The sequence below is a fragment of the Alligator sinensis genome, unplaced genomic scaffold (genome assembly GCF_000455745.1).
Source record: "Alligator sinensis unplaced genomic scaffold, ASM45574v1 scaffold665_1, whole genome shotgun sequence".
In the NCBI taxonomy this organism is placed as follows: Eukaryota; Metazoa; Chordata; order Crocodylia; family Alligatoridae; genus Alligator; species Alligator sinensis.
Window position 1 is genome coordinate 1,127,627 of NW_005842034.1, and position 12,152 is coordinate 1,139,778.

General features: G+C 40.6%; 1 protein-coding gene across 1 annotated transcript in view; it reads right to left on the reverse strand.

Annotated features, from left to right (window-relative positions):
- Positions 1 to 12,152, reverse strand: part of LOC102375694 (rab9 effector protein with kelch motifs-like) — a 49,512-nt gene that overhangs the window by 5,583 nt on the left and 31,777 nt on the right. Inside the window, exon 6 of the mRNA XM_025202671.1 lies at positions 6,761 to 6,849. Within this exon, the coding sequence (XP_025058456.1) occupies positions 6,761 to 6,849 (89 nt within the window). The remainder of the gene's footprint in view (positions 1 to 6,760; positions 6,850 to 12,152) is intronic.

Genomic DNA, 12,152 nt, shown 5'->3' on the forward strand with positions numbered 1-12,152 from the left:
ACTCCCCTCACTCTGCACCCCACTTGCCCTGCAATCCTCCCACTCTTTCTCCCGAGCTCCCCGCCCACCATACGCTCTTTCCCCACATTCTCCCTTGTATCCCCTACCTGCTGCATGAACCACCCTGGCTCCACACAGAGCCACGGCAGCTGCTTGTCTGCCCACAGTCAAATCTAAAATGAGCCCCTCCCATGCTGAATGGAGGGAAAAACCTTGTCATATATTTGAATATATATGTTAAGTACTTTGCCACTGTTTTCCCAGATTCGTACAAAATTGGCCTATATTTTGACTGATTCGGATGTGTACAGGCTCTGCAGAGAATCTCATGCTATGAGTCTAAAAGGTTCACAGGCACAGGAACTATACCTCTTGCCTTAGTATGTTACCTCTGCCATCTTTTGGATAGCAAAGGACATGCTGAATATGAACTCTGCCTGCAGTGTTCCCCTTACTTGCCCCCCACAGCTGTAGCTTTTGGACATATGCCTAGTGCAGCCTGAGGCCTGAATTTAATCCTATATTTCCTTTCCATAAGCAAGTGCAATGGTAAGTCATGCATCAAGTTGATTGAACCTTGCTAATATTCTGACACTTCTTTCAGAGTGATAGATTTTACCTATGTGGCTCAGCCTCTGAATGAAAAAAAAAATCAGTGAAAGCTGAAAAGAATTTCATTCCTTAAAAATGCAAATACATGATGTAACATGTCACCTTGGTGAACAGTGCTAGCAAAATTCTTAGACTCAATGAGCCAAGGATGTATAAGAATTTGAAGACAAAGATACTTTGAACAATAATTAAGGAGAGATGCAAGAAAAATGTTAAACACTAAGGGCCAGATTCTGTTCCACTTATTAGGTGGCTAAGAAGACTTAGGTATCTACATGCAATTCTATTCCATCCTATTCAAGTCCTGAAAATCCATTAATATATCTACTGTTGTGACACCATTATCTTACCTTTAAGCTTAATCCACAAAAACAGTGAACAGGAGGACCCGCTCACCTGCTGTATTAATTGCTTTTCAGGGACTCAAGGAGAGCAGAATATTATCACTCTTAGGTGCCTAAGCGCACTTATATGCCTAAGGGGTAGAACAGAAGCTGGTCCTAAGTTGCTTTTAGTCTTTGTGTTCATCTGTTCAAGACCAAATTAAATGAACTTCTATATTACTGAAGTATCTTGCATCAGATGTAATTGGATCTGGCACAACATAAAAACGCCACCTCATTAAATCTGTGTTCAACTCAAAATAAAATCCTTACCAGATTGTACTAGATACCAACAATATTGCAGGCAGGGATCTTTGCAGAGTTGGGTGTGTGACCACTTGCTTACTTTGTGTGATCTGGGCAACTCTGTGTAAACCACTCGGATACCTCTATAATCTGGGTGTGCGTGTAGTGCCATATGATTGTACCCAAAAATATATTCTCATATCTCTTACTTTATACAAAGAAGCCCCACTAAGCTATGGGGAAAAACCCCACATGAACACAATTCACCCTCAGGGAACAGAAAATGAAATCTGATCTATAATCCTGATGATGAAGACAAGCAACACAAAATTATGCTTCCTATCCTGGGAGATTACATAAAACATCTTTACTCCAGAGAAGCATGCTTATGTGTCTGGTCCTTCATCCATAAGGAACCCAGTGAAGTAAAAAAACCCGCCACAACAAATCAAAAGTTACCTTCAATTTAAAGTTCCCAGATCTAAGACAACTAATGTACTCCATCAGACCAACATACAAAATGCATCATGTAAAAGATCATGCACCTTTGATCATAGGTTTTTCTCTTGTTATTTCTTCCTCACTGTCACATACAGATGAATAGTCCCTTATTGTGCCTTCCAGCTGCTTTCCTGAACTACACACAACATCTACATATATCTTTCTATTACTAGACCCCAAACCCATTGCTGTTACTGGACATAATTCTAATGATTTAGTGAGATTTTGATCAGAAATATGACTCTCAGATCGAACATTTGTATAAACTATATTTATATGCTCATAAGATGATATACCATCTTTTCAAATTATAATGAACTGATAAGATGATTTAGACTGCACTTCTTATTTTCATGAGTGCTATTATTTTTTTCTTTCATTGGCTTGTAATTTGACCTGGTCCTTTCAATTTATATGCACCTTATGTATTAGTTTCTCCTTTAGTTCTGTAGATATTTATTTGAAAAAAAAGTTACCCAAAATCTAAGGGGAATTTAAAAAATATGAATGTTATAACTTACCTATGGTATTGAAACATTCCACTGTGGTGTGTACAGACACTCACCACAGCCAGTCTACAATCACGTGACTTATTTTAAGCCATGTGATTGTAGATTGTATACAGGAATTCACCAGTCTGGGAGCTGTGCAGGGAACCTGATGTCAGTAACTCAGGGTGGAGGGAGTGGCAGGTGGTATCAGGCAGTGGCAGTGGGTCTGCAAGGGAGTCTGATGGGTTGGGGAGGGGGGTGGCTGGTGTGTCTGCAGTGGGAGGTTGCTGGGTCCTTGGGTGGGGGCTTGAGAGGCTAAAATAGTCCAGTCAGGTTTGGGGTGGGGTAGGAAGAGTGTGGCTTCAGGGCTTGGGCAAGCAGCTGTGCTTCCCCAGCCCTGGGGCTAAGCTCTGAATGTGTTCAGATGCTTGTTGGCTTAACTTAATCCTTTCCCAACCTACTCAGGTGAAATAATTTGGATCATGTCCACCATTTTTAGCCCAATTTAAACCCCTTGAATGTCTGCAAAGATGGGCATTTAGATTGACCTAACCCTAGTTAGATTCATCTAAATGTAAAATCTCCATGTAAGCAGTGTATAAAAATAAGTGTTACCAGCAGTTTACATAACATCTCACAGAGAAATATATTATAAGAGACTAAGTGAATAATATATTTTGGAGAATGTCGCTGAGCGACAAAATACACAGATAACCCTGAAGCACTGACAACCTGCTTTCTTTCACTCAGCCGAGGTGCCAACAACCTGCTTGTTTTGCTTGGAAATGGCAGGAAAGGGCCGGTTCTTACCTACAGGTGTGGAGCTGGTAGAAATGGAGTAGTACATGGTGCCTATGCCATGGTTTGTGAGTGTGTGCATGCTGCTGCTTAAGAAGTGGGTGGGCTGTGAAGTAAAAAACCTGCGCCCATTGCTGGAGTTTAAAAGACCAGGGCAGAGTTGGGCATAGAGGATGAAGAGAGCAGCACACCTACACTGACCACACCAGACAGAACCAGGGTAAGCGGCCAGATTGATTCCTCAGACTGGAGACCCAGAGGGGTCTTCAGCATTCAGATGGTGCCGGGCAGTGGAGCTGGGATGTCTGCATCCACACCCTCATACACGAAAGCAGAAATCCTGAGACAGGACACCAGGGAAGCCTCAAGCCAAAGCTTGGTGGAACACCAGATAGCAAGCCTAGGAGACAACTGATTGGAGACTAAGAAGGTGGGATAACCCCGAGCTAAATGTGCATATGATGTGCAGTGAACCCTCTTACTGAACTCATAATGAAACTGTTGTAGGTGAAGATAAGCATAATGAATTAATCATTATTTAATTTTTGGGATCATTATTTACGTTTCTTTTTTATGAATTGATATAGCTATAATTATATACCCACCAATTAATTAAGTGAATTGGGAGATTCAGGATTATTATAGGTCTATCCTGGACTGAGCTGTCAGGTAAAAAAAAGGACACTGGATCAATTTATAGTAGTTTCCCTTATTAAAAGGGATAAGAGAAAACTTAGGACAAAGTAAGATCTATTTGTATCTTGCTGAAAGCTGTAAGCTTGGAGCCATCAAGACTCAGTTGGTAACTGGATGGGGTGTAGGGGAGGCAGAGTCCCAAGAAACACCATTGATGGGAACACACTCACGACAGTCTTTACCAGCACAGGAACCTCCTTTTTCTTTATTCCTCTTCTTTGAGATCAAGGCATGGGAGACGAGCTAAGGGAAACTAATCGTGAGTGAGTAACCCAAAGTACCTGTACGTCGGCTGCAGAACACAACAGCTTGGTTCAAGTGTGCAAGGCACCAACTGTTTTGGCTCAAGTGGGTACAGGGAATAATGATTCTACTCTATACTTTTGGTCCAAATTTCACAATAATGTATTTCAGAAGTTTCTCAAATCCTGTATAAATATTCTGATATGTGTAGGCATTTAGGGAGTATACACAGAGCAAAAAGATACTTGGAAAAATGTTACGGGATTTATGTGGCTAGCTGAAGTCCTTGTGCATAATATTTTGAAAATCTGGACCTAAATTTTAAATTTTTGTTACTTTTTAGCTTATTTACTCTGTATAAAGAAAACCATAAATTCAAAGATTCACATAGAACAAAGCATGGTAGACAGTTTTTATTTTAATGGTCTCTGCCTAAGAATGTGAATGTCCATGCAACGTAACTATAATCTTAATTATGGCAGTAACTCACAGCAAGATTTTTGTAGGCATTAATGACATGGAAATTTAGGGTGACACTCAAGAGAACAGCAAATCCATACTGTATAGTTGCAACACAGACCCATTAGAACTGGCAAAGAACCCCTCTTTCTCAGTTTATTTTGCCTTCTTTGGTTTTCAGTCCTTTTTTGGGGGGGTGCCCGGCTTCTACAAGCTGCAACTCACAAATGGCCATATTTAATGAGGAATACTGTACTTAACTTTTCTAGGTCATAGTTGCTCAAAGAATTACTCCCTACCTTGCTTGCTTGCTTTCAAGGACATCTGACTTTTTCCTTTCCTGGGAAGGAACCATCTGGTCCTTTGGCTTAGTTCTTTTTGTGTATTATATTCCTCATAAATCCTTCATGTCTAAGGCTCTGCTGCTTATAAGGTTAATTCGTGTGCTTAATTTTAGTCAGAGAACTTGGGTGTCATCTCCCTCTTATTTCCTGCAGCTCATCTCCCCTTTATCTACATTTTTTTATCTTAGTGAAACAGACCAAAGGACACTGCACATCTTGGATTTTTCATGGATTATTTTCCTTATAAAGTTTATGGCTACTTACACACATGAAAAAAACAAACCAAACCAAACCAAAACAGCTTTACTTTAAGCTTAGTGTGCTCCCATGCCAAGCTCAGCGCATGCTCATAAGAGGCATCACATTAGTTTGACCCGGACTGCCCAATGTCTGTACAGATTGCACTTTTCAGTGGTACATTTTTGTACTTTTATCTAATAGTTAATTGAATCATCTTTAGATAAAAGCCCCAAAAAGCCCCACTGAAGAATATGATCTATACAAATGCTGTGGGGCCAGGTTGAACTAACGTGCTTCCTCTTCTGGTAAAGTGCTGTTTTCATTTATTTATTTTTTCATGTCTGTCAGCAGCCTATAGGATTCATGAAAGCTTGTATCTAAAACAGAAATTCTTTCATTTCTTCTTCTATATGATAAACTTATATATTGTTTTATTAAAATATACCATTTTGGTTATTTTAATTAAATATGAATCCCTCCTTTGCTGGAGTGGTTGCACTTTAGATACATAATTAAATATTCATTGCACCAGAGGGAGAAAGGGAGAGATTCATCCTATAGCCCACCCACTGAAATGTGAGAGTTCATCTGCAATGTGTGAGTCCCAGGTTCAAGGGTCTGCTCCGCTTAGATCTTCAGTATCTCCAGGAACTACTGAATTGTAGATTATTCTCATCCTCACTCTGTGTATAAAGGGAAAAACAATTTCAAAATGTCTCTCAATTGTTCTGAATGTGGAATGGGAAAAATGCAAAAGATTTTGTAGGATGGGGAAACCATTTTCTAACTACCTATATATAGAACAGCTAGAAAAAATATTTGCATATTGATCTTAAAAATGAAGTAATTAAAATTTTATCATTTATGTATCAAAATTTAATAAGACAATATTTAAAGGCCCTTGCTTGGGTCTAGCCTAGTGTCTCAAAATATATTTCTTTGTGACAGTAAGTTTGATATGGCATTTGAAACACAGCAGATTGTGCAATAATCTTTGGTGCAGACTTAGTATTTTATCTTCCACATTCACAGTAGGGAATCCACCAGTGAACCAAGCTGCCTCCAGTGAATGGAGAAGGGAGATGAGTTGCATTCGATGCAGTTCTCTATAGGGTTTGGGACAACAAACTCTAGAGCTACAGTAATGGCTATACAGTAGTAAAAAGGGTTATCCTCTTGCTATCCATCTTCATTTGGTTAACCGGTTAAGAAACAAAAGTGTCTATTAGAATTACCTCTGTTTTCCTATGGAAACAGGACTAATAAATCATCCCCCAGTCAAAAAAAAAAAAAAAAAAGATGGTCATTGGATGCACCATAAATCCAGACTCCAGAAAATACTTTGTTTAGATTTTGTTGGGAACAGGCTAGACAGGCATCTATTGGGAATGATTTAGAAACAGCAAATCCTGTTTCTCTGCAGAGGGTTGCTAGACTGGATGATCTCTGAGTTCCCTTCCAATGCTATAGTTCCATTATTTGGCATTTGAAAGCTCTCATTCTGAAATTACTGTAGACGTCATTTTGTTATGCAGACAATTTTTCCCACACAAAGGATAATTTTTGAGCTTGGAAAAGTATTAGGTGTCATATTTTGGGCTGTATGACATTGAATATAAATACATTAGAATAATTATTGCAAGTTTTCATAAAAGAAATGTTGCTGTAATTGAAAGGCTTTTTAGATTTCTCATTACCTTAATTAAGCTATAAATAGCTCATACTTTATTTCTATATTTCTACTCACTGAGGTCAAAGCTGTGGACTCCTGGAAGACATTCTTCAGCTTCCTGGGTTGAGCAACCTCCAAATAAATATATCTTCCCTTTTACTACACTGTAATGACAAGTAAGGGATTTACAGTTGGTTCATAAAACACATCCTTAATTATTAGATATGATTTATATAAAAACCCAGTACAGTTTTTGATTCATTCCTATTAACAAAGCATGCGTCTAAACTGGATTTTGTGTCCAGTTGAAATAACCTTTATTTGGATTCTGTTGAAACATTTTATTTTCATACACCTTACACCTACACTGTCCATCCGAGTTTTAGTTACAATAAAATGTCCAATGCCACATGAGGTCCATAGTCTTTCAAATAGCTATAAAAAAAAAAAACTTCTGATTTTGAGAACCTCTTAATAAAGTACCTCCCCACTATCGCTGAGTAACTAAAGAAAAATGCAGGGTGGTTTTGCCCTGATGATACATCTGAAAACTAAGTGTGCACACCCATGCTGTTCTACAACAGCTGTCAACTCAGAAATAGCTTTGCATGTTGCTGCTGGGGCCATGACAGAGTTAGTAAGGAAACACATTTTATCTTCAACATTTCTAAAATAAGCATTACAAAATGGAAAGTATTTTTTTAATCAAGGAAAGTAGTTGGCAGTGCCTCTTTATCCAAAAGTGGAAATGTGCCAATGTATTCAAGGGGCTTAGGTTGTAGCCGTGTTGGTCTAAGGATATAGGCAGACAAGGTTCCTTGGGTGAATTTGATATCTTTTATTAGACCAACCCAAATGGTTGGAGAATAGTTATTAAGCAAGCTTTCGGGTTCAAAAACCCTTCGTCAGGCTCAGGAAGCTGCACCAACTGCTGCAGCTTCCTGAGCCTGACGAAGGGTTTTTGAACCCGAAAGCTTGTTTAATAACTATTCTCCAACCATTTGGGTTGGTCTAATAAAAGATATCAAATTCACCCAAGGAACCTTGTCTGCCAATGTATTCAAGGAACATTCATCTATAGATTAAAACCTGGAAAGCAAAAGCACATTAATGCAATAATTTTAAGTATAATTCATCATTGCTGTTAAAATGGGACCATGTGTTTCTTTTTCAAATTTGCCTAGTATGGAGTTTTGTATTTTAGCCACATTTTCCTTGTGTTTTTTAAAATTGTTTTCCACTACTAACATTTTCCACTAATACCAATACAAATGTTTTACATTATCTTATTTATATGCTAACACTTTATAGCTAATGTTTTGAAAGTGCTTTGATAAAAAAGTGAAGATACAATGATTTGATAAAAGATGCTCAATAAGAACAAATTATTATTGCTTCTTTCAAGTTGCTACTGTGTTTATCTGCAATGTAGTATATCCTAAATAAGGATTTGTGCTGCACTTTATCTTTCTTTTTTACCTTGCAACTCTTCTACATACTTTGCTCTAGTGAACACACATTGTGCTAATTGTACACATACACACTTTATATACTGGTTCATTTTCCTCCTTTGGAAAAAACAACCCTAATGGACAATGGTTTATTTTATCTATATTTTTTTTTCCGAATTAATGTTACTATGGAGGCAATATTAAAATCTTGATTTCTTAGGCCACTGATATTTACAGTGTTTTGGAACAGCAGTTCCAAAACCTGGCCCCAAGGGTGGCTATAGTGCCCCCCAGTGGCCAAATGGCCACTGCCTTGCTCTGGCTCTAAGTACGCTCCTTTTTGCATTTTCCTGCTGCACCTTAGTGTAACTGGTTGATTTTTAAAGGGAAGCTACTTAAGGGTTGTAGAACAAGCCCTAGTCCTACTTTCCACCAGAAGATCCCCGCTTGGAATCCTGCTAGCCTCAGTCCTATCCTCACGCTAAATGGGATCTCTGGGCCCTTTTGTGACCCCAGGACACCTCCTGCCTTATGGGATATTCATGGCCTCCAATTGCCCCTGTAGCCAAGCCCATGCCTCACAGATGTTGCCAGTCATCACTTAGGAAGGGCATTTTCCCCCCAAGCCAATGCTAGGTCTCCTTAGGCCTCTACACCCTGGTTGGGGCCTTAGCCTTCTCAGCTCCTTGCTAGCTAGGTTCAGCTCCATGCTAGCTAGCTTCAGCTAGCTAGGCCCTTTATCCTAGGCTTACTGTGTCAGAGCTGGCCTCTGGTCCCAGCACTACTCTGACTTCCATCTAACCTAGGCTTCAGCCCATTCCAGTCTTTTGTTCTTGCTCTCTGGGCCTCAGGCCTGCTACCACCCCTCTTGGGCTTGTGCTCTGGCCCTCTTGGCTTCAGGACTGCTATTACCCTTTTTGGGCTTGTGCCCTGAGTCCCTGCCTCTAGTGGGCTATCTGATGTGCCTCTCTGGCACCACTGGGACCTCATCCTCCCCTGTTATTCCCAACCCGATCCACCACTATGAATCAAAACATAAAAGCAAGCAAACACTTGAACCTAAACCTTCCCTGCAGGCAAATAAAACATCAGGGAAAGAAAAGGCATGCTATCACTTTAAAAGGAAACCCCCCCCCCCCCCACTTCAGAGCATCCCTCACCCCCTGGAGCAGCCCTCACACTCGGCTGTCATTCTGCTCTGGTTCAGGGTCCCTCAGGGTACCTCTTCCCTTCCTCGGAGCTCTTTTTCCTGCCCCAGCATGGCAAGACTGACTTCTCTGGCTCTGGCCTTGAGCTTATAAACCCCACAAGCCCTGTCCTTTCCATGTAGGTGATTCCCCAGCCACCTGCAGGATTACTAATCAGAGTCTGATGGCTATATCTCGGAGCATCTTGCAACCACTGCTCTGGCTGCCTTAGCAGTGCTCAGTTGTCCAAACAGGGCTCTGCCCTACTGTCCTATTGTAGAGCAGATAGCACTGCAATAGGCATTCATATAGTCTCTGGTCTCTGGCTGCCTATTCCCCTGCAGCTAGCCCATCAAGTGCAGTGGTTCCCTCGACCAACTCTGCTGCTGTTTTCCCCTTAAAGTAACAGGCAGGGCAGCCCCTGGCTCCCTGTTCTAAGCAGGCTTAATTAATATGAACTAAGTCTTGTATATACAATATCAATGTTTGTTTGCCTTGCAGGAGTAAGCAAACTGAAAAGGTCCAGTGTTTTAACTCACACGGTCTTTTTTATGGACATTACGAAAATTGTAAATGTACACTTCAAAAAGCTCCATTATAAAATACAATGATGTCAGCTATTTTCTTCACAGCTAGACTTCCATTTCTCTCTCATCACCAAGGACTCCCTGCCATGCAGTTGTTTGGTTCTCACATGTTCGATCTGCTTGGAGAATGTGTCACATTAAATAAACCAGCAAAATAAAATATCTTTGAAAAGGAAAAAAAGCACTTGCAAATTGTAGTTTAGAAACTCCCAATTTATAGGAATCTATACTGTGATTACGAATAAATCAATACACCATAAGCATAAGAATTAAGATCGAAACATCACTCACAGGTGGGTACTGAGACTCAAAGCTCCTACACTCTAGTCCTGATTCAGCGACTGACTCATAAGAACACTTAAAATGTAGTGTGCCTCATTTTCTCTATCTATAAAAGAAGGCATTACTAACCCATACCAGAGATACTGTGAGTTTTAATTAATTGATGCTACGGATAGTTTGGCCTAAACATTTTTTGCAGGATAAAACTCTCCTTTTGCTTCGAGAATCTGTTTTTTCACTGATGTACTAACATGGCCTTATATGAGCAAGGCCCACACAGAAGCCATTGAGGATAATGGTATAAATCATAAAGCATCACTCCTCCAGTACTGCTCTATGATATTATAGTTCCTTATAAATTATGCCAAAGCAACTGACATATGAAGCCAATTTATTTGAACACTTTGTATGGTGTGTTTCAATTTCTCATCTATTGGCTTTTTGTTGGATGAGATAGTTTTCTGAACAAAACTGTACACAGTTCTACTAATGTACATTTCTGTCTCTGGCATTGAGGTCAGGACCTATGTTAAAGAAATCTGTACCAGTGAAATCTTTGCTTCACTTCAGCATAGCATGCTGGCATTTGGGGATTGAACCAGTGTATATCAGTGCAATCCAAATGTCTACAATGTAAGCAATGTAAGCACCTCACCTACACCCACACCCTCTTTATACCATCCTTCCACAAGATGTCTTGACTAGCCCCAAAGAAATGAAATACTGTTAGCAGCTGACATTTGAGGAAAATGCACACCAGGAAAGATAACTTAAAAATCCCATATGCCAGATCCTTGAGTGTTGTAAAATGGCATTGAAATCAATGGATCTACAGCAATATGCACTGAAAGTCTGTGTTCACATGTGTGGACATTTGGTTCCCCAGGGAGAACTAGTGGCAGCACACCTTGTGCCACTGCTCCTTGTTCCTGATGAATGTCTGTGCCATGCGCCCTCTGGTGCATGGCAAGTTACCCCAAGTGGGATAGGGAAGGCTGGGACCAGCACTGTTCAGGCCCCAGCAGCCTTACCTGGGGTTCTGGGGACTTCCCAGGGCTACAGCATAGACAATCGTGCCATGCGGAGCCTGGCTGGCAGCAGAGTGCAGCTCCGGCTGGCCTGGGTCCGGTTTTGAGTGGTGCATGCTGCCCCTGAGTGCGCCGCTCCACATATTTTTTGCAACCTGCCCCCTCACGCTGCTCCCTTGCAGCATGGAGAACTGAACACGCAGTTTGTGGCACTGCAGATGCGTTTGCAGCTCCGCATACCACATAGACACGCTTGCCTGGACATGGCCAGAGAGGCTAATGCTATATTAGTTAGAACGCATAGTGCCTTAAGGTTCCTAAAGAGGGAGGAGTTTGTAGCTTTGAAGAAGGTTGTGGGGGCACAGCCTGAGTATCTCAAAGGCCTGCCAGGAACTCAGGTCCAGAAATAGGTCTTTTTCCCTATTGCACAAGATAAAAATAAGCCAAGGTTGTAGTCACTTCGGGAACTTGATCTTTTTTTGAAGAGGGTTGCAGAAATGATTTTGCTTTCAGTTTTCTTTTTTTGCTTACAAGGACTAAAAGGAGCTTGCTTGGGTCTTTGAAGTTTTTCCAGTTATTCAAAATGAGGGAAGCCTGGGTTTCTTTCCTAGAATAAGGGCAAAAGGCCTTGAGATCTTACTTTGAACTGAACTTTTAAAAGGACACTTTTCTAGTGTAGGGGTAGAGGAATGACAGTGAGATGGAACATTTTCCCTTTATTTTCTAAGCCTGGTGTGGCAGCCCCAGCCAACTTTGTCTGCTCTCTGTGGGGTTATAGGGCTATGATATCAACTTCAGAATCAGTGCTAGCATTGTTCTCCTTCTTGATCTGTCCATTATTTAAATACCATGTGAATGACTTTGTGGGAATCTACCACTATTTAAGTGGAACATGCTGTGAAAAGTGGCTGGGCTTCCTTTTGGTTACTTCT